General features: G+C 53.9%; 1 protein-coding gene across 16 annotated transcripts in view; it reads right to left on the reverse strand.

Annotated features, from left to right (window-relative positions):
• UBR4 (ubiquitin protein ligase E3 component n-recognin 4) overlaps positions 1–21,166 on the reverse strand; it is a 76,755-nt gene extending 55,589 nt beyond the window's left edge. For all 16 annotated transcript variants that reach the window (XM_083161919.1, XM_083161918.1, XM_083161913.1 and 13 more), the window contains exons 1-19: positions 21,026–21,166; positions 13,808–13,905; positions 11,586–11,689; positions 10,985–11,114; positions 10,733–10,872; positions 9,833–9,932; positions 8,750–8,891; positions 7,974–8,098; positions 7,770–7,894; positions 5,990–6,049; positions 3,698–3,885; positions 3,469–3,568; positions 3,162–3,302; positions 2,954–3,071; positions 2,674–2,858; positions 2,326–2,485; positions 2,167–2,252; positions 1,602–1,771; positions 667–949 (exon numbers count right to left, since the gene is read on the reverse strand). In XM_083161919.1, coding sequence (XP_083018045.1) covers positions 667–949; positions 1,602–1,771; positions 2,167–2,252; positions 2,326–2,485; positions 2,674–2,858; positions 2,954–3,071; positions 3,162–3,302; positions 3,469–3,568; positions 3,698–3,885; positions 5,990–6,049; positions 7,770–7,894; positions 7,974–8,098; positions 8,750–8,891; positions 9,833–9,932; positions 10,733–10,872; positions 10,985–11,114; positions 11,586–11,689; positions 13,808–13,905; positions 21,026–21,150 — 2,580 coding nt within the window. In that variant the 5' untranslated portion in view covers positions 21,151–21,166. The remainder of the gene's footprint in view (positions 1–666; positions 950–1,601; positions 1,772–2,166; positions 2,253–2,325; positions 2,486–2,673; positions 2,859–2,953; positions 3,072–3,161; positions 3,303–3,468; positions 3,569–3,697; positions 3,886–5,989; positions 6,050–7,769; positions 7,895–7,973; positions 8,099–8,749; positions 8,892–9,832; positions 9,933–10,732; positions 10,873–10,984; positions 11,115–11,585; positions 11,690–13,807; positions 13,906–21,025) is intronic.
• Positions 21,167–22,532: the final 1,366 nt, after the last annotated feature.

The raw sequence follows: 22,532 nt of genomic DNA on the forward strand, positions 1-22,532 counted from the left end.
ATAGCTCTCCGACTATAATCAGACAGTACCGTACTACAGTATATGAGTATCAAAATATTATGACCGCACAAAAGTATATAAAACTAAAATAGCTCTCCTACTATAATCAGACAGTACCGTATAACACAGTATAGGAGGACAATACACCAGTATATAGAAAGGAGAATAGCTCTCCTACTATAATCAGACAGTACCGTATAACACAGTATAGGAGGACAATACACCAGTATATAGAAAGGAGAATAGCTCTCCTATTATAATCAGACAGTACCGTATAACACAGTATAGGAGGACAATACACCAGTATATAGAAAGGAGAATAGCTCTCCTATTATAATCAGACAGTACCGTATAACACAGTATAGGAGGACAATACACCAGTATATAGAAAGGAGAATAGCTCTCCTACTATAATCAGACAGTACCGTATAACACAGTATAGGAGGACAATACACCAGTATATAGAAAGGAGAATAGCTCTCCTACTATAATCAGACAGTACCGTATAACAGTGCATAATATCTTCATTATACTAGAACTCCCTGTTACGGAAGCCATAAACACTTCTGTGACTCTTTCCCTCATACCTGGGTCATTATGGTAACACTATATACCACTCCACTACATAAAGCCAGAAAGCAGTAACATCCCGATAACTCTATTTACCTGCTCAAACAGGTAGAGGGGGGGCTTGGAGTACTGATGCAGGAGGTAGTCAAACACAAGAAGCAGCCTGGCCAGCAGGAGAGGCACGGCTGGCAGCTGGGACTCCAGGTTACTGGCCAGATCCTGCAGAGTCTGTATAACCAGTAACAGGACGGTCTGTCGCCCCCTGTCTGATAGATTGTGGAAGATCAGGAGAAGCAGCTGGAGGTGATCCACGTTGACGTCTTCTATGTCCCCTGGGACCACTCCCTGCAGGATGTTCTGTTTGAGGGTCCCAACAAATCTGAGGAAGAGCAATGACATGTAAGACCAGGACTGGCATATTATGGTCCGCAAAATGGGTTGCCCCTTATAATGGCTACTTGGCCAACAGTAGCTGCACTTCTCCGATACAGCAGCCAAACTGACACACTGTATTTATAATCAACTATCTGTAGGAGTACTGTATAGAAGACCAGCTGTGACGCACAGTTCACAATAGCAGGAGAGCGCTGCAAGTGAAATGTGAGAAGGGGCTTTGACAAGACGAGCTAACAATCTAGTGAAGGCCAAGGCATGAGGCAGGGGGTTGGAGGAGCAGCCTCAGGACTAGGTTATGCAGCACAATGGTACGTTGAGTTTTCAGTGCCCGTTTGAAGGTTTGGAATGTCTAATGGAGAGGGGGAGCCTGTTCCGCTGAAGGGGTGCGGCACGGGCAGCAGAGACCAGGGTAGAGGAGAGGTGTAAGTGCAGTTTCCCACCATTCCCATTTACAATCTAATTGCAAGTAGCAGGAGAGAGCTCAATGACTCAATGATCCACAAGCCGCTGTTGAGTTGCGCATTTGTCCAGCAGGCAAACTATGTGTGCAAGCTAGCTCCATGGGCTGCGAGCAAAATCAGTGTGTGAACGCCAACTGCGGACAGCAGCAACGGAAGTGAAGCCGCGGCTCTTACCTCTCCCAGACACGGAGACATTCCGCGATGTCCGGCTCTCCTTGGATGCTGGCTTTGTGCTGCCAGAGCAAGAGAAGACGGGAGAGCACAGAAAGACTTTGTGGGTGTATGTACAGGGGCCACGGGCCCTCGCTCAGCGGGGCGATTCCAAGCTGCTGAAGTAGAGCACTCTGCGGAAAAGAAAACAAAAATGAAAAAAAAAAGGGAAAAATCTGCAGGACAAAGACAGAAAACTATCCGGCACAAAAGCAGTACGTTGTTCCTACTACCACCTCCCGTCCGCGGATCCCCAGTGTGAACGCAGCGGCGTTTGTCTACGCACCAGGCGACATCTGAACATGCAGCCGAGTGTGGGAGGGATGAGACCTACACAGATCGCACGGCTCTATGCACTACAGACAACAGCGTAAATCTCTGTGACAATGTAGTAACAAGTATTGTCCTGTGGTCGCCGTTAGCTTCCTACATGGAACCCTCATTACTATCGCTGATGGGATTATAGAGACACCAGGGACGGCATCATCCAACAAGCCAAAGTATACCCATGGTACAGACATCAGCTTACCTGTAGTGTAGGAGACTGGAGATCGGAGGTCACCAGAGAGTGATTAAACTGGTACAGAGCGACAGCGAAGTCCTCATCGGATGAGCCTGCGACAAGAACGCATGTTAGAACCCAGCCCCGCCTATGACGCAAGCAATGCTCACCCTCATAGCCGCTCACCTTTCAGGCCGTCCTTATCCACGTCCTTAATGATACAGGCCAGAGTGGCCATGTGCTGCTCGGTCAGCGACACGCTCAGGTAATTGCGGATGAAGTTGCTGCGCGAGTTCAGCATGCAGCTGGTGACGAAGTTCAAAGTGTTGGAAGCCAGACTGAGAAACTGGAAGAGAACAGACGGGTAATGTCACGCATCAGTCATACAATACAGGGCGAAGAGACCAGATCTGCAGATCCCGACAGTCCAGTAATGTGAGCAGGAGGACACGAGCTCGGGTGTTACCCCACCCTGACACAAGGAACAGGCTACAGGCACCATTTCTGGTGGTAAGCTCTTGAGACTAGACATACCAGTTCTGGGTCCTTGCGACTGGCCAGGATATTGCCGTTTCCAGCAGGGTGTTGCTTGCTGGGACTTTTGGCTCTAGGCGAACTCTCGAGAGGAGGTGGTGGTGGGGGCGGAGGTGGCACCTTCTCTTTAGTTGGGGATATAGTCTCTTCAAACCACTGCCCCAGGATGGGCTCACTGTCGTCATCTGCATGAAAATAGCAAGGTTCCAAGTTAATGACAACACCAATCACCTCAGTATCATATAATAGAGAAGACGGAAGGAGTAAGGCGGAGAGCTACCTTGGCTGCTGTCTTCCTCTGTGCTGCTGAAGTCATCTTCATAGTATGTGTTGGAATCCGTGGATGCACTGGCATCGCTGCTCATAGATCCCTTTCTCTGCCGCTGCAATACACAGGCCTGCGCGCCACAACAGTAGAGAATGTAACCCGTTAATGCATGGGCCGCTTCCCTCCCCACACACTCTCCCAGGGCAAGCACCTCTCTCACCTTGCGGTAGGATGTGGATAGAATCGTGAACAGCAGGTTTGTCAGAGGAATGGAGTCAATGAGCCGTTGGATCCTCTGGATAGACGTGCTCTGGGCTGCGATGCTGAGCTCAGCCAGGGGGCCGTCTGTGTCCCAGGTTTGCTGCAAGATAGGAGGTGTGAGCACAGCACAGGGGGAAGTATGGGCAGTATGGGACAGAGCGGCCTGATGAAAGGGGTCATGTGATCTTGGCAGGGGCAGTGCAGGATCGCCCCAGAGACCAGGTCAGGCTTTCACCCATTATGGGAGGAGGTCAGACATTAATCACCTTGTGCAGGGTCTCCACTTGCAGGTCCTGGAAGAGTGAGGTGAGCAGTTTTATAGCATGATTCGCCAGCACGACCGACAAGACTCCAAACCCCTGGTGCCTAGTGGAGGAAGCATAAGGTAACATTGGCCAGACAGACGGGTGTCACAGAGGATCATTCATATACCCATCTAATTACAGAAGACTGAAGGATATAGCTGGCACACATAATGATGTCCTGCGTGCTTACCCTTTACCAGGACCCAGTTTTGGGGAGCCCACCCCTTCTTTGGCACGGGCAATGTCCCTGACGCGGAGCGCTGCCAGCGGGTCTTTCTCCTTCCCTTTGTCTGCCAGGGCTGTGGGGCTGAGGTTGAGGATCAGATACAGACTGTTCACCAAGCACCAGGCCCCCAGGAGCTGGAAGTTCTGGTAATGCTGGAACAGAAATCACAGACACCTGTAACTGTAGGCTCAGCAAAACGAACACAGCATCAGGACGTAGGTCTAGGTACGCGTACAACAAGGGGGGGGGTACATCAAACCCTGTACTCAGAGTCCACTGGGGGTATAGAGGCTTAGCTGGAAACTACAGGGTCTTACTCCACTTCCCATTGTTCTCTTGTTGCTCCAAACTCTGCCAGTCCCCTCCCCTACAGAATCACATTCACACTCCTCCCACCCACCTACAGTCCTCACCCACTCGTCTCCTCTCTATATCACCAGACACACACACACACACACACACACACACTCTCTCTCTCTCTCTCTCCTGCCATCTTCACCCTGGCTATGACGGATGCCTCTGCCCATCGCCTCTTTTCTAAGATCTTATAGAAGGCAGGGTGCAGAGACATATGATGGAACATATACTTGATGATGACCGGTGAATTCTAGAAAGCACATACGGTCTAAAAGGGACAAAATTATACGTGACATTTAAATTAAACAGTGTGATTGTATATATTTTTTCACTGGACACTGTACAGTTGATACACATATAATATGACACTCATTGTCACTGCGCAGTGGGTTATATGGATGCTCCGTGATCCTGACCGACAAGTACACAAGCTGTGAGCAATAAGGTCATTTATAAACTTATGATAAACCTATGAGTGACAGTATGACGGCTAAGTCACAGCAGTGTGTGTAACACAGCACACACTAAAAGGAACGAAATCTCACAAAACTACACATTTTGATACAATAGTCCTGTGGCCTGTCGAAAAATTGGTAAATGATACAATAAGATACTGTTACTTCGTTGGAAAGTCTCATTAAAGAAACTGAAACAATACTGATACAAGTAGTATACACAGGTGACGACACAGCAGCCACAGAGTGTGAGCCACACAGTGCAACATAACACACTGTCAGTATTTGTACACAATAGGAGACACATGGTGTATATATAAAGGGAATGACGTGCCCCATATGCTCTGAATATAGGCAGTGGCCAGCGACAATTTTAATACACTCTTTTCTATCTTTTTTTCACTTACTGTTATAAGATTTCACAATATTATCATAACACAAGAAGTTATATTTCACTAGTGATCATAAGACTCCGTGCACCTGCACTATTGCTTCAAAACTAAAACATCAGGACATCGGTCTAGATAAGCAAACAACAAGGGGGGACATCATACCCTGTACTCGGAGTCCACTGGGGGACAGCAGAACACTAGGGGTATAGAGGCTAAGTCCGTCATCCAGGGTCTTACTACTCCACTTTGCATGGTTCTGCTTGTTGCTCCAGAATCACATTCACACTCCTCCCACCCACCTACCTACAGTCCTCACCCACTCGTCTCCTCTCTAGATCACCAGCCTCTCACACAATCTCCTGCCATCTTCACCCTGGCTATAACAGATGCCTCCGCTCATCACCTCTTTTCCTCATGCACTTACAGGATCTCTCTCACGCTGCTGCCAAACCCAGACTGTTACCCAGCCAGGCCCCTATTCCTCTCTCTCTCTGCAGAATGCCTGTGTGTGTGTGTCATATATATATATATATATAGACAGACGCCCTCTGATGAAGTGTTATCACGAAACGCGTAGGGGCATGGCTACGGTGACTCTCGCTGTCTGCTCCAGGCTGTCCTCCCTCCGTCTGCTCCCAGGACCCGGCACGCTGTGTATCCTCCAAGAGAAGCAGCGTGGGCCGCGTGTATCCTGACTGTGCCCCGGACTGGTGTGCTGATACAGCCTGGTAACATTTATAAAATCTTGTGGTATCCAGCCCACTGCCGATGATATACTTGGTACGAGCATTTCTTATGGCTTGTATTCTGTGCTGTGTGCCTTTTTATTATTAAACTGTTTTATGCACTATGGAGCGCACCTCTGTTCCTCTTTTCTATACAGAATATTTATATATATATCCATCCATCTGGAGATTAATATTAGTGGCTTTTGGATTCAGAATGAGCTAAATCTAGAAGAAATTTGAGTAGAACCCCGTGTTCCCCTTCAGCGCCTCTAGGACGGAGATGCCCACCCCCTGAGGGGATGCCAGGCTTATTGTGCAGCTCACCTCTCCTCCGGCTCGCCTGGAGCTGTTTATGGCTTGTCCGATCATCTCATAGATCTCCAACTAAAAGACAGAATCCACCGGGTAAATGACATTCTACACATAGAACACACATTGCCGGCTCCTGCCACAACTACCCACCCATGTGTCTCACCTCCTGCCACAACTACCCACTGATGTGTCTCACCTCCTGTCCCAACTACCCACCCATGTGTCTCACCTCCTGCCCCAACTACCCACCCATGTGTCTCGCCTCCTGCCCCAACTACCCACCCATGTGCCTCGCCTCCTGCCACAACTACCCACCCATGTGTCTCACCTCCTGCCACAACTACCCACCCATGTGTCTCACCTCCTGCCCCAACTACCCACCCATGTGTCTCACCTCCTGCCCCAACTACCCACCCATGTGTCTCACCTCCTGCCCCAACTACCCACCCATGTGTCTCACCTCCTGCCCCAACTACCCACCCATGTGTCTCACCTCCTGCCCCAACTACCCACCCATGTGTCTCACCTCCTGCCCCAACTACCCACCCATGTGTCTCACCTCCTGCCCCAACTACCCACCCATGTGTCTCACCTCCTGCCCCAACTACCCACCCATGTGTCTCGCCTCCTGCCACAACTACCCACCCATGTGCCTCGCCTCCTGCCACAACTACCCACCCATGTGTCTCACCTCCTGCCCCAACTACCCACCCATGTGTCTCACCTCCCGCCCCAACTACCCACCCATGTGTCTCACCTCCCGCCACAACTACCCACCCATGTTTCTCGCCTCCTGCCCCAACTACCCACCCTGGTGTCTCACCTCCTGCCACAACTACCCACCCTTGTGTCTCACCTCCTGCCACAACTACCCACCCTTGTGTCTCACCTCCTGCCACAACTACCCACCCATGTGTTTCGCCTCCTTCCACAACTACCCACCCTTGTGTCTCGCCTCCTGCCACAACTACCCACTCATGTGTCTCGCCTCCTTCCACAACTACCCACCCATGTGTCTCGCCTCCTTCCACAACTACCCACCCATGTGTCTCGCCTCCTGCCACAACTACCCACCCATGTGTCTCACCTCCTGCCCCAACTACCCACCCATGTGTCTCACCTCCTGCCCCAACTACCCACCCTGGTGTCTCACCTCCTGCCACAACTACCCACCCTGGTGTCTCACCTCCTGCCACAACTACCCACCCTTGTGTCTCACCTCCTGCCACAACTACCCACCCTTGTGTCTCACCTCCTGCCACAACTACCCACCCTTGTGTCTCACCTCCTGCCACAACTACCCACCCATGTGTTTCGCCTCCTTCCACAACTACCCACCCTTGTGTCTCGCCTCCTGCCACAACTACCCACTCATGTGTCTCGCCTCCTTCCACAACTAACCACCCATGTGTCTCGCCTTCTTCCACAACTACCCACCCATGTGTCTCACCTCCTGCCACAACTACCCACCCATGTGTCTCACCTCCTGCCACAACTACCCACCCATGTGTCTCGCCTCCTTCCACAACTACCCACCCATGTGTCTCGCCTCCTTCCACAACTACCCACCCATGTGTCTCACCTCCTGCCACAACTACCCACCCATGTGTCTCACCTCCTGCCACAACTACCCACCCATGTGTCTCGCCTCCTTCCACAACTACCCACCCTTGTGTCTCACCTCCTGCGTGTTCCTTACCCTGTATATTATATATCTTACCCTCGGAGATCATTGTCTTGTGACCCTCTGTACATTCCCACGTGTGGCCCGTTATAACTAGATAATACATACACATTTCTGCACGATGGTGGCGGCGTCATTCTCGTAGTCCTCCTCTTTGCAGCTTGTAGATCCAGTGCGGACCTGCTGGGTACCACCCACGTGGAGAATGGCCATGCACGTAGCGACGCTCACACCTTCACACAGCGGGAGACACAGGGTCAGGTCACTGGGGTCACACACACGCTGAGCAGAGAACGCTGGAGGAAGACTTACCTGCATACAGGCAGCTCAGGGCCAGGAGGGTGACGTCTTTCAGCCGAGGAGGAGTCAGAGGTTCCATCACTGGGAGGGACAGGGTGTCCAGAGCCATTGTCACGTCAATCACCAGGGAATGAAATCTGTAAGACGTCCAGCCAGACAGGACTGAGCTTATAACCTCTGAAGTGCACACTGGCTTTATTAATAGACACACAAAGAACGGTCGCTCATTCATTTCTTACCCCTTGGACAGTCCTCCGAACTGCTCTATAGGAGTTCAGTAAACTGTGTTGACACGACTACTGTCAACATAAGTAGAATGTCAATAAAAAGTTCCTGTTGGTCTAGTAGTCAACTTGTTTAGTGGCTCCAGAGATCAGCGGACTCCAGAGATCAGCGGACTGACTTCCAACTGATCATGTCCTGGCAGTATAGCTAACCCCTAACTGCCCTCCTAGGGCCTATCTCTAGCCACCTCCGGCAGCATAATCCTTAAGCCAGTCCTAATGCCCGACTCTCCCTGTCCCCTTACTGCCTAGGCCGGACCCTCCCAGAACCGAACTCCAACTTCCTCTACCGCTGCCTAACAATAACCTCCCTTTCTTCACTCTAACCCCAACTCCTCCCATTCCCCCGAACCCTCACTATATGCCTAGTCCTGAGCCCGCTCTATCCTATTAGTCCCCCAACACTACGTTCAACCTAACCCTCACCTTCTACTGTGACCAGGAGATTACCATGAAATATCAGCATTTGTAACAGATTACGCTCTATATTAGTCGTCCACTCACCCGTTCCGGACGGCGGTGGCATCTCCCACTGTCGCCGGCATTATGAAAAATGAGTTGGCTGATACAGCATCCTGGAAACGATTAATGTATCTCAGGAAGTAAGGGAGGTTCAGGCAGACTCTCAGCAACTTCTCGGAGCCACCTACAACACACAAACACTAATGAGCAAAGTCCACACTTAGCACAGAGCACCATAGTACCACACTTAGCACAGAGCACCATAGTACCACACTTAGCACAGAGCACCATAGTACCACTTTCACACAGTAAAACCCCCAAATCCTGAATTTTACTCAGCATTTGTGTGCCAGGTTGCTTCGCAGGTCCCAGTCTGACCCCCCTTTCACACAGGTCAAGATTTCCAGGTTGTTTGCTGATGAACACGGATATTTCTTCTGTGTGAAAGGATCAACCCAGGTTGAAATTCCTAGGTCTCCAACCATGGTAAGTACCTGGGAAATTGCGACCCGGGATGACCCTTTGCCCTAAGAAATGGAACAGTGTTGAACGGCAAAATACCGGGCAGACATGGTTCACACAGAAAAGCAAATTACTGGGGTATAAAGGGGTATAAGGAGCCTAAAATGCACAGTCACACATAGAATATTAGTAGTGCTGTGCGAGAGACAGGACATTACTTCTAGGAGAAACCAGTCTGTGCCAATCACCCGGTCACCCGGCTAACGGGACAGGAGCAACGTGGCGGTAGCAAACCACAGTAACCAGGACGGATAGTCTGATAAGCTGCACTAAGACGTCTCCTGAAGTCAGGTTTTATAACTCGTTAATGGCAGATATTGCTAATTAGGAGATTAAGCACATAACAGCTGAATAAACATCTGATCAGACGATGATACGTAACCCACCAGTGTGACACCAGGCAGGATTCCACATTGGATGGCAGAGGTAGTGATTGTGGAAGGGGGGTAAGGAGACTCCATGATGCACGGAATGTGGAATGATTTTCTGGCTTCTACATAAGACCGTACACTAACAGATACCACGTACCCGGATGCATTGTCTAAACTGAAACTGAATTCCCTGCCTGGAAGTGTAACTGGAAGCAGATTGGCCACATCTTACCCAGCTCCTGAAGACTGGCTACATTCTGCGCTATGAAGGTGCTCTTGGTTTTAGCAGTAGATGCTTGATCAGAACTTGCGTCATCTCCCTCGGTCTCCACCTAATAACGGATCATGTCAGAATGAAGAGAGGATTATTCACTCCATTTGGAGGGTACTGCAGACTGGGGGGTTCAGAGGGAGGCGGAGTAGGCAGTAAATGGTTATAAATATTGCAGCTGAACCCTTCCCCCTCTCTAAGCACAACTAACATGTGGCCCCTGGGGAGGGCCACATGGACCCAACAACATCTACCTTTTTCCTATCTAGGGGACCAGCAGACTGGGACAAAGCACGCGTCACAGGTGGGGTAGTCATGCAGTGACCTAGCCGTGCACAAAACCAGTCCCCAAAACCTAGTGTCAGAGGTCACAAAGTGCGAAGCCTAGAAAAGGGTGGGGTGACTGTATGGAGGCTCACAGAACCTCCCGGTACAGCTGCATAACAGAGGCACCATGCTGTGACGTACAAGCGGCCTTCATGGCCCAACAGAGAAGGCATTTACCTGGAGAGGGCCAGGCACTGGCAGACCCAAACCGAGATAAATGTACTGAATAGCAAGAGACCCAGCGAGCCACAGAGCGCTTGGCCCGCACCGCCAGTGAGGGGGGAGGTGTAGGGAGTTTCCCTTCCAATAGTATTAACTCTTTAGTCAAACCCACAGTCTGCAGTGCCCCCCAGATCTTACACGTGGGTCTCACACACTGCGAGATAGCGCCAGTCAGAGCAGTTACCCAGAGGCATGGATACATGGGGCTACTGGCCACAGGATGCAGACTAGAAGCAGAGGATTATGGATAACACGCCGCGTTCTCTCCTTTCCCCTGATTGTAGGACAGCGTAGGTACAAAAGAGCACTAACCTGTGTGTGTGACTGGGCCGATGGCAGAGTCGAGCTCCTGGGGTTAAATACAGACTTCAGCTGGTTGATAAAATTCATTTTCACCTCCTTCTGGCGCAGTTCAGGGCTCAGCAGAACCGCGATTTCTTTCTGATCCTCCACTGTCAGAACAGAGCACAGGAGCGGTGAGCAACTGAACCTCAAAGTGACCAGGGTCATTCACACGCACAGGTGATACACAGCGAATCCACCCCCATATCCCCTCCCACTCACCATCCGACAGCGTCTGTACAGTCTGGGGGAGCTTTGAGGATTTCATCATTGCAGTAAAGGTGATTATCTCTGTGCGGTCCAGGCGGCTGGTGCCGGTACACAGACCCTTAATCAGGAGAATCAGGTGCTTCTACAAACACACAAGGCAATCAGTTATTATATATATATATATATATATATATATATATATATATATATAACAGAAGGGATGTACAGTAATCCTGCCTCGTCCACCAGTCAGAAACCTGCAGCAATCTATTCTACACAGATGTGTTCCCATAAAACCAGACGTTCTGGCACAATTCAGACACTCCATCCCCCAAAGGCTCCCACTGCAGCGTGGGGACAGAGCAGCCTTAGAGGATAACCACTGCACCCGGAACTGGAATATATAGCAGATAAGGATGTGCCTGGGAGAGGGGCGGCTGTAGTGACCCGGCACATGCCGTCCCAGCTTATGGTATAAAGAGGCCACAGTTCACCCACCTATATAGCAAAAGTTACACTTGAGTTACAGCAGTCCATTCAGACTGGACTGCTGTAACTAAGTGCAGATTTACATTATGGTGGAGATACACAATAGAAGGACATCCACACCCACCTGGGACACGGCACACGCCTCATCGGGGCTCTCTAGACGGAGCACGGAAAACTCAAGCAGGACCTTGCAGGCTGCAGCCACGGACTGTAGCTGGTTCCTGGGAACTGGGAGAAGAGAACAGTCAGCGACGCAGTGGGAAGGTTATACAGGGTCAGCGACGCAGTGGGAAGGTTATGCATGGTCAGCGACGCAGTTGGAAGGTTATACATGGTCAGCGACTCAGTGGGAAGGTTATACATGGTCAGCGACGCAGTGGGAAGGTTATACAGGGTCAGTGACGCAGTGGAAAGGTTATACATGGTCAGCGACGCAGTGGGAAGGTTATACATGGTCAGCGACGCAGTGGGAAGTTTATACATGGTCAGGGACGCAGTGGGAAGGTTATACATGGGTCAGCGACGCAGTGGGAAGGTTATACAGGGTCAGCGACAGTGGGAAGGTTATACATGGTCAGCGAGGCAGTGGGAAGGTTATACATGGGTCAGCGACGCAGTGGGAAGGTTATACAGGGTCAGCGACGCAGTGGGAAGGTTATACATGGGTCAGCGACGCAGTGGGAAGGTTATACATGGGTCAGCGACGCAGTGGGAAGGTTATACAGGGTCAGCGACGCAGTGGGAAGGTTATACAGGGTCAGCGACGCAGTGGGAAGGTTATACATGGGTCAGCGACGCAGTGGGAAGGTTATACAGGGTCAGCGACGCAGTGGGAAGGTTATACATGGGTCAGCGACGCAGTGGGAAGGTTATACAGGGTCAGCGACGCAGTGGGAAGGTTATACATGGTCAGCGACGCAGTGGGAAGGTTATACATGGTCAGCGACGCAGTGGGAAGGTTATAAATTGGTCAGCGACTCAGTGGAAAGGTTATACATGGGTCAGAGACGCAGTGGGAAGGTTATACATGGTCAGCGACGCAGTGGGAAGGTTATACAGGGTCAGCGACGCAGTGGGAAGGTTATACATGGTCAGGGACGCAGTGGGAAGGTTATACAGGGTCAGCGACGCAGTGGGAAGGTTATACATGGTCAGCGACGCAGTGGGAAGGTTATACAGGGTCAGCGACGCAGTGGGAAGGTTATACAGGGTCAGCGACGCAGTGGGAAGGTTATACAGGGTCAGCGACGCAGTGGGAAGGTTATCCATGGGTCAGCGACGCAGTGGGAAGGTTATCCATGGGTCAGCGACGCAGTGGGAAGGTTATACATGGGTCAGGGACGCAGTGGGAAGGTTATACAGGGTCAGCGACGCAGTGGGAAGGTTATACAGGGTCAGCGACGCAGTGGGAAGGTTATACAGGGTCAGGGACGCAGTGGGAAGGTTATACAGGGTCAGCGACGCAGTGGGAAGGTTATACATGGTCAGCGACGCAGTGGGAAGGTTATACATGGTCAGCGACGCAGTGGGAAGGTTATACATGGTCAGCGACGCAGTGGGAAGGTTATACATGGTCAGCGACGCAGTGGGAAGGTTATACATGGTCAGCGACGCAGTGGGAAGGTTATACAGGGTCAGCGACGCAGTGGGAAGGTTATACATGGTCAGCGACGCAGTGGGAAGGTTATACATGGTCAGCGACGCAGTGGGAAGGTTATACAGGGTCAGCGACGCAGTGGGAAGGTTATACATGGTCAGCGACGCAGTGGGAAGGTTATACATGGGTCAGCGACGCAGTGGGAAGGTTATACATGGTCAGCGACGCAGTGGGAAGGTTATACATGGTCAGCGAGGCAGTGGGAAGGTTATACATGGTCAGCGACGCAGTGGGAAGGTTATACATGGTCAGCGACTCAGTGGGAAGGTTATACAGGGTCAGCGACGCAGTGGGAAGGTTATACATGGTCAGCGACGCAGCGGGAAGGTTATACAGGGTCAGTGACGCAGTGGGAAGGTTATACATGGTCAGCGACGCAGTGGGAAGGTTATCCATGGGTCAGCGACGCAGTGGGAAGGTTATACAGGGTCAGCGACGCAGTGGGAAGGTTATACATGGGTCAGCGACGCAGTGGGAAGGTTATACATGCATTGCCTACTAACCACTGCAAAGTAAAACACTAGTGGGTTTGTGGTTTAAGGCTGATTCGAGTACACCTCAAACTATCCACAAAGCACAGGAAATGATATACAAAGATACAGTTCTCCTGCAGCTGGGGAACTACAAGCATCAGCGCACCCGCCAGTCACAGGACACCCAGAGGTTATGTGGCAGAGGAGGGCACTTACTCTGGTTGCAGACGGTGACGATGTAGTGAGTGGACAAAGCCACAAAGGAGGAGTAGAAGGGTTCGTACTGTTTGTCATGGTGCAGAATCTCAGACTCGCTGGAAAGAGACATCAGAGGGAGGAAATGAAGGACAAAGGTGATTACAAGGGTCACTTATCTAATATCACACAGATTCAATAACAACAAAGTCTGGTATTTCTATACTCTAGCCCGCTATCAGTCACTGAAGTCTGATGTGCGCAGTGACCTACTCTCCCCAATAATCAACCCATCATCCCTCAGTCTGAAACCTTCTTCTATATACATACTAGGTTCCTGTCTGTTACAGACATATTGCTAGGGAGCCAGCGTGGTGGAATCCCAACAGCAAGTATAACAACGTCGGACAGTCAGGATCCCAACCAACTGGGGCTATTCTCCCTTGTTAGGGTCCACAACCCCCCTAGAGGGGGAATAGAACCTATTGCGAGGACAGTGAGTCTGCAAGGGCCTTTTTACGCGCTCCCCCATAGGAGTACAGACAGCTGGGATTCTGATGCCGTTATACTGTCTAAGAGCTGATAGGCCGGAGCACCATTTCTCAAAGGTTTTCTACAAGGTTGCTGAACAGATAAGAGGTAATGTAATTCAAGTTACATGTCATAAGGTGGCCATACACACGCAGATTTATCTGCAGATCTGGCTGGTTAGAACAAAAACATGGCTATGGATGAGAGCAAATGACAGTTGACCATTTGCTTGGAAATCCTGGAAAACTGACAGACTGTCACTAATCCATAACCATGTTTTTGTTCCAACCAGCCAGATCTGCAGATAAATCTTACTAGTGTGTGGGCACCTTAAAAGGCAAGCAGCATCCCATAACCATCCAGAGTCCAAAAATGGCCGCCTCCGCTATAACCAATCAGAGGGTGGCAGCCTCTTCTCCAGGGCAGACTATCCCAGCATGGAATTTCCTGTGAAAGGATTATTAACACCCTGAGGTCACGTGCCAGCTGTAACACTTATATAAGTCCACCAGAAACATCTACAGACAGGGGATGTGTTAAACAGGATTATAAATAGTGAGTGATTCCCAGAACTGACGCCTCGTCTGCACATCACTGGGCTGGCACCACACACGTCTAGTTACTAAAAGCACACCGCCATCTACATCATCAGATTTCCAGCAAATCTATACAGAATGCACATTAGCTGGCAGGGGGCCTGGTCATATGGTTCAGTCTCTGACTGGAGAGCTGGCATAAGGTGGTCTTTGTCAGGGCTATTAACACGGTCGTTCAGTGGTAGCAGGGGAAGAAAGGTCTGTGTCAGTGGCAGGAAAGTGGGGTGTGGGAGCATCAGTGGGCAGAGAGGGGTAGTAAGAGATTTGGGGGTATCTGTGAGATGTGTCAGTGGCAGAAGAGAGGAGGGTCTGTGTCAGGTGCTAGGGAGAAGGGGGCGGGGGCCTGTTTCAGGTGTGTCAGTGGCCAGGAAGGAGGCCGTGAGGGTCTGTCAGTGGCCGAGGAGGATAGGAATCTGTGCCAGGTGTGTCAGTTGCAGAGGGGGGGGGGGTCTGTGCTATGCCAGTGGCTTGGGTAGAGGGGGGGGGGGGCTATGCCAGCGGCCTCGGTAGAAGGGGAGTTGTCAGTGGCCGGGGTAAGGGAGGGCTGTGCCAGGTGTATCAGTGGCCGGGGTAAGGGAGGGCTGTGCCAGGTGTATCAGTGGCCGGGGTAAGGGAGGGCTGTGCCAGGTGTATCAGTGGCCGGGGTAAGGGAGGGCTGTGCCAGGTGTATCAGTGGCCGGGGTAAGGGAGGGCTGTGCCAGGTGTATCAGTGGCCTGGGTGGGGGGCTGTGCCAGGTGATCAGTGGCCGGGGTAAGGGAGGGCTGTGCCAGGTGTATCAGTGGCCGGGGTAAGGGAGGGCTGTGCCAGGTGTATCAGTGGCCGGGGTAAGGGAGGGCTGTGCCAGGTGTATCAGTGGCCGGGGTAAGGGAGGGCTGTGTCAGCTGTATATGTGGTGGGGTAAGGGGGGCTGTGTCAGGTGTATCAGTGGCCTGGGTGGGGGGCTGTGCCAGGTGTATCAGTGGCCGGGGTAAGGGAGGGCTGTGCCAGGTGTATCAGTGGCCGGGGTAAGGGAGGGCTGTGTCAGCTGTATATGTGGTGGGGTAAGGGGGGCTGTGTCAGGTGTATCAGTGGCCTGGGTGGGGGGCTGTGCCAGGTGTATCAGTGGCCGGGGTAAGGGAGGGCTGTGCCAGGTGTATCAGTGGCCGGGGTAAGGGAGGGCTGTGTCAGCTGTATATGTGGTGGGGTAAGGGGGGCTGTGTCAGGTGTATCAGTGGCCTGGGTGGGGGGCTGTGCCAGGTGTATCCGTGGCCGGGGTAAGGGAGGGCTGTGTCAGGTGTATCAGTGGCCGGGGTAAGGGAGGGCTGTGTCAGCTGTATATGTGGTGGGGTAAGGGGGGCTGTGTCAGGTGTATCAGTGGCCTGGGTGGGGGGCTGTGCCAGGTGTATCAGTGGCCGGGGTAAGGGAGGGCTGTGCCAGGTGTATCAGTGGCCGGGGTAAGGGAGGGCTGTGTCAGGTGTATCAGTGGCCGGGGTAAGGGAGGGCTGTGTCAGGTGTATCAGTGGCCGGGGTAAGGGAGGGCTGTGTCAGCTGTATATGTGGTGGGGTAAGGGGGGCTGTGTCAAGTGTATCAGTGGCCGGGGTAAGGGGGGGCTGTGTCAGTGGCCAGGGCGGGAGGCTATGTCAGGTGTATCAGTAGCAGGGGTAAGGGGGGCTGTGTCAGGTGTATCCGTGACAGGGGTAAGGGAGGGCTGTGTCAGGTGTATCAGTGGCCGGGGTAAGGGAGGGCTGTGTCAGCTGTATATGTGGTGGGGTAAGGGGGGCTGTCAGGTGTATCAGTGGCTGAGGTAGGAGGGCCGTGTCAGGTGTATCAGTGGCCGGGGTAAGGGAGGGCCGTGTCAGGTGTATCAGTGGCCGGGGTAAGGGAGGGCCGTGTCAGGTGTATCAGTGGCCGGGGTAAGGGAGGGCCGTGTCAGGTGTATCAGTGGCCGGGGTAAGGGAGGGCCGTGTCAGGTGTATCAGTGGCCGGGGTAAGGGAGGGCCGTGTCAGGTGTATCAGTGGCCGGGGTAAGGGAGGGCCGTGTCAGGTGTATCAGTGGCCGGGGTAAGGGAGGGCTGTGTCAGGTGTATCAGTGGCCGGGGTAAGGGAGGGCTGTGTCAGGTGTATCAGTGGCCGGGGTAAGGGAGGGCTGTGTCAGGTGTATCAGTGGCCGGGGTAAGGGAGGGCTGTGTCAGGTGTATCAGTGGCCGGGGTAAGGGAGGGCTGTGTCAGGTATATCAGTGGCCGGGGTAAGGGAGGGCTGTGTCAGGTGTATCAGTGGCCGGGGTAAGGGAGGGCTGTGTCAGGTGTATCAGTGGCCGGGGTAAGGGAGGGCTGTGTCAGGTGTATCAGTGGCCGGGGTAAGGGAGGGCTGTGTCAGGTGTATCAGTGGCCGGGGTAAGGGAGGGCTGTGTCAGGTGTATCAGTGGCCGGGGTAAGGGAGGGCTGTGTCAGGTGTATCAGTGGCCGGGGTAAGGGAGGGCTGTGTCAGGTGTATCAGTGGCCGGGGTAAGGGAGGGCTGTGTCAGGTGTATCAGTGGCCGGGGTAAGGGGGGCTGTGTCAGGTGTATCAGTGGCCGGGGTAAGGGAGGGCTGTGCCAGGTGTATCAGTGGCCGGGGTAAGGGAGGGCTGTGTCAGCTGTATATGTGGTGGGGTAAGGGGGGCTGTGTCAGGTGTATCAGTGGCCGGGGTAAGGGGGGGCTGTGTCAGTGGCCAGGGCGGGGGGCTATGTCAGGTGTATCAGTGGCCGGGGTAAGGGGGCTGTGTCAGGTGTATCAGTGGCCGGGGCGGGGGGCTGTGTCAGGTGTATCAGTGGCCTGGGTGGGGGGGCTGTGTCAGCTGTATCAGTGGCCTGGGTGGGGGGCTGTGTCAGGTGCATCAGTGGCCGGGGTAAGGGAGGGCTGTGTCAGGTGTATCAGTGGCCGGGGTAAGGGAGGGCTGTGTCAGGTGTATCAGTGGCCGGGGTAAGGGAGGGCTGTGTCAGGTGTATCAGTGGCCTGGGTGGGGGGGCTGTGTCAGGTGTATCAGTGGCCTGGGTGGGGGGGCTGTGTCAGGTGTATCAGTGGCCTGGGTGGTGGGGGGGGGGGGGGGGCTGTGTCAGGTGTATCAGTGGCCGGGGTAAGGGAGGGCTGTGTCAGGTGTATCAGTGGCCGGGGTAAGGGAGGGCTGTGTCAGGTGTATCAGTGGCCGGGGTAAGGGAGGGCTGTGTCAGGTGTATCAGTGGCCGGGGTAAGGGAGGGCTGTGTCAGGTGTATCAGTGGCCGGGGTAAGGGAGGGCTGTGTCAGGTGTATCAGTGGCCGGGGTAAGGGAGGGCTGTGTCAGGTGTATCAGTGGCCGGGGTAAGGGAGGGCTGTGTCAGGTGTATCAGTGGCCGGGGTAAGGGAGGGCTGTGTCAGGTGTATCAGTGGCGGGCTGTGTCAGGTGTATCAGTGGCCGGGGTAAGGGAGGGCTGTGTCAGGTGTATCAGTGGCCGGGGTAAGGGAGGGCTGTGTCAGGTGTATCAGTGGCCGGGGTAAGGGAGGGCTGTGTCAGGTGTATCAGTGGCCGGGGTAAGGGAGGGCTGTGTCAGGTGTATCAGTGGCCGGGGTAAGGGAGGGCTGTGTCAGGTGTATCAGTGGCCGGGGTAAGGGAGGGCTGTGTCAGGTGTATCAGTGGCCGGGGTAAGGGAGGGCTGTGTCAGGTGTATCAGTGGCCGGGGTAAGGGAGGGCTGTGTCAGGTGTATCAGTGGCCGGGGTAAGGGAGGGCTGTGTCAGGTGTATCAGTGGCCGGGGTAAGGGAGGGCTGTGTCAGGTGTATCAGTGGCCGGGGTAAGGGAGGGCTGTGTCAGGTGTATCAGTGGCCGGGGTAAGGGAGGGCTGTGTCAGGTGTATCAGTGGCCTGGGTGGGGAGCTGTGTCAGGTGTATCAGTGGCCTGGGTGGGGGCTGTGTCAGGTGTATCAGTGGCCTGGGTGGGAGGGGGCTGTGTCAGGTGTATCAGTGGCCGGGGTAAGGGAGGGCTGTGTCAGGTGTATCAGTGGCCGGGGTAAGGGGGGCTGTGTCAGGTGCATCAGTGGCCTGGGTGGGGGGCTCTGTCAGGTGTATCAGTGGCCTGGGTGGGGGGCTCTGTCAGGTGTATCAGTGGCCTGGGTGTGGGGGCTGTGTCAGGTGTATCAGTGGCCTGGGTGGGGGGGCTGTGTCAGGTGTATCAGTGGCCTGGGTGGGGGGGCTGTGTCAGGTGTATCAGTGGCCTGGGTGGGGGGGCTGTGTCAGGTGTATCAGTGGCCTGGGTGGTGGTGGGGGGGGGGGCTGTGTCAGGTGTATCAGTGGCCGGGGTAAGGGAGGGCTGTGTCAGGTGTATCAGTGGCCGGGGTAAGGGAGGGCTGTGTCAGGTGTATCAGTGGCCGGGGTAAGGGAGGGCTGTGTCAGGTGTATCAGTGGCCGGGGTAAGGGGGGCTGTGTCAGGTGTATCAGTGGCCGGGGTAAGGGGGGCTGTGTCAGGTGTATCAGTGGCCTGGGTAAGGGAGGGCTGTGTCAGGTGTATCAGTGGCCTGGGTAAGGGAGGGCTGTGTCAGGTGTATCAGTGGCCTGGGTAAGGGAGGGCTGTGTCAGGTGTATCAGTGGCCTGGGTAAGGGAGGGCTGTGTCAGGTGTATCAGTGGCCTGGGTAAGGGAGGGCTGTGTCAGGTGTATCAGTGGCCGGGGTAAGGGGGGCTGTGTCAGGTGTATCAGTGGCCGGGGTAAGGGAGGGCTGTGTCAGGTGTATCAGTGGCCGGGGTAAGGGAGGGCTGTGTCAGGTGTATCAGTGGCCGGGGTAAGGGAGGGCTGTGTCAGGTGTATCAGTGGCCGGGGTAAGGGGGGCTGTGTCAGGTGTATCAGTGGCCTGGGTGGGGGGGCTGTGTCAGGTGTATCAGTGGCCTGGGTAAGGGAGGGCTGTGTCAGGTGTATCAGTGGCCTGGGTGGGGGCTGTGTCAGGTGTATCAGTGGCCTGGGTGGGGGGCTGTGTCAGGTGTATCAGTGGCCTGGGTAAGGGAGGGCTGTGTCAGGTGTATCAGTGGCCTGGGTGGGGGGCTGTGTCAGGTGTATCAGTGGCCTGGGTGGGGCGCTGTGTCAGGTGTATTAGTGGCTTGGGTGGGGGGCTGTGTCAGGTGTATCAGTGGCCGGGGTAAGGGAGGGCTGTGTCAGGTGTATCAGTGGCCGGGGTAAGGGAGGGCTGTGTCAGGTGTATCAGTGGCCGGGGTAAGGGAGGGCTGTGTCAGGTGTATCAGTGGCCGGGGTAAGGGAGGGCTGTGTCAGGTGTATCAGTGGCCTGGGTGGGGGGCTGTGTCAGGTGTATCAGTGGCCTGGCTGGGGGGGGCTGTGTCAGGTGTATCAGTGGCTTGGGTGGGGGGCTGTGTCAGGTGTATCAGTGGCCGGGGTAAGGGAGGGCTGTGTCAGGTGTATCAGTGGCCTGGGTGGGGGGCTGTGTCAGGTGTATTAGTGGCCTGGGTGGGGGGCTGTGTCAGGTGTATCAGTGGCCGGGGTAAGGGAGGGCTGTGTCAGGTGTATCAGTGGCCGGGGTAAGGGAGGGCTGTGTCAGGTGTATCAGTGGCCGGGGTGGGGGGCTGTATCAGTGGCCGGGGTGGGGGGCTGTGTCAGGTGTATCAGGGGGCTGGGTGGGGGGCTGTGTCAGGTGTATCCGTGGCCGGGGTAAGGGAGGGCTGTGTCAGGTGTATCAGTGGCCGGGGTAAGGGAGGGCTGTGTCAGGTGTATCAGTGGCCTGGGTGGGGGGCTGTGTCAGGTGTATTAGTGGCCTGGGTGGGGGGCTGTGTCAGGTGTATCAGTGGCCGGGGTAAGGGAGGGCTGTGTCAGGTGTATCAGTGGCCGGGGTAAGGGGGCTGTGTCAGGTGTATCAGTGGCCTGTGTGGGGGGCTGTGTCAGGTGTATCAGTGGCCTGGGTGGGGGGCTGTGTCAGGTGTATCAGTGGCCTGTGTGGGGGGCTGTGTCAGGTGTATCAGTGGCCTGGGTGGGGGGCTGTGTCAGGTGTATCAGTGGCCTGGGTGGGGGGCTGTGTCAGGTCTGTTAGAGGCCGGGGTAGGACTGTCATGGCCGCAGTGACACAGCTCTCTCCTCCCCGTCGCTCTCAGGCCCCGGGGCGCCCTCCTCCGGCCTCCTCACCTCTCTATGACGGACGACAGCAGCTGCGACAGCTCCTTCATGTCAAACGCGGAGTAAGAGGCGGACAGGAGCGGACGCACCGCAACCTCCCACCCGGGCCCCGAAGAGCCTCCACTCGACGCCATCTTGCTGACAGCGACTGAGTAGCTACCGGAAGTGAGAGCTTCCTTTACCGGAAGCATCGTCCTGTCATTGCCGGCTTCGGCCGCCATGTTGGTAGTGGCAGCGGTCTGTCCGCCATATTGGTAGAGGCAATGACTGTGAAGGCAACCCAGGAGCGCTTGTTCTCCTGTTTCTTTGTGTGGTCACCCTTGACACTCAGCTCCACACATAATGTTGCTTCACTATGGCTGGAACTAAGAGTCCCAGCAAGCCCTGACAGAAGCCAGGGTCACCTGCACCCACTGCGTAAGGACAATTCCATAACGACAGGAAGAATCCCGACTGCCAGGGTCTATTCTCCCTTGTACACAACCCCCATAGAGGGAGAATAGGACCTATGGGAAGCAAAATGAGCCCGCAATGGGGCTTCTTTGTGTTCGCCCCCCGTCCATCCGTCCGAGCAGCAGCAGTCGGGATTCCGATGTCGGTATACTGACTGTCATACAACCACACCCAGATTGTAAAGGGTTTGGTATGGTATCCCGACTGCCGGTGCTCCGACAGGGGGGCTAGCGCAAAGGAGCCCCTTGCGGGTAGTGGGCCCCCACAAGGGAGAATAGCCCATGTCTGTTGAGATCCGGCTGTCTGACATCGGAATTCCGACTGTTGGGCACTCATCCGGCACCCAATTATAAAATAAGGGGGTATATGTACTAGGCCTTGGAGAGAGGCAAAGTGAAGTGAGATAAAGTATCAGCCAACCAACTCGTTATTTTTCAAACACAGCCTGTAACATGAGTTAGGAGTTGGTTGGCTGCTACTTTAGCAAGGCTTAGTACACAGGCCACATTGTAACACATCGTTATCTAGTGATATTTTGTTTTGATGGTTGTCATTGGTACACAGCACCGCCATCTTATACTTAGCTACAGGAAGAGACAGACCATTGATTATAACCGTGCTCATAGTCACAGTGATATGTACAGTATGTCCTACACATGAGAGTCATTCGATAAATGTGATAAAGTTCTGTTCGATGGCGTCACAATCCCTCTGGGGTGCTGTAACACCTGGAAAGTTCTATTTTTCTAACATCCCCACACGCGCGCACTTCCCAAGGCAATGGTAGCCAGAAATGAAGCGCTGTCACCTGGCCAAATTGGAGCTGAGGTGAGCGGTTTAGAAATTGGCACAAAAATGATTCATATACGAATTTCATGCAGAATTGCAGACATAGGGCATCAAAACAATTCCCTCCTCAACCCTATTCTCCGGAATTAGCCCCAAGCTTCTCCCCGTTTCCAAATTTGGAAGTCCAGCTCAGAATGGAAGTCTCGCAGAATGTGGAGCCATCGCCGCTGTCAGGGAGTATATCGCAGGCTTTGTAACCCTTATTCCAACACTA

Source organism: Crinia signifera, chromosome 19, assembly GCF_055691185.1.
Source record: "Crinia signifera chromosome 19, ASM5569118v1, whole genome shotgun sequence".
Classification (NCBI taxonomy): domain Eukaryota; kingdom Metazoa; phylum Chordata; class Amphibia; order Anura; family Myobatrachidae; genus Crinia; species Crinia signifera.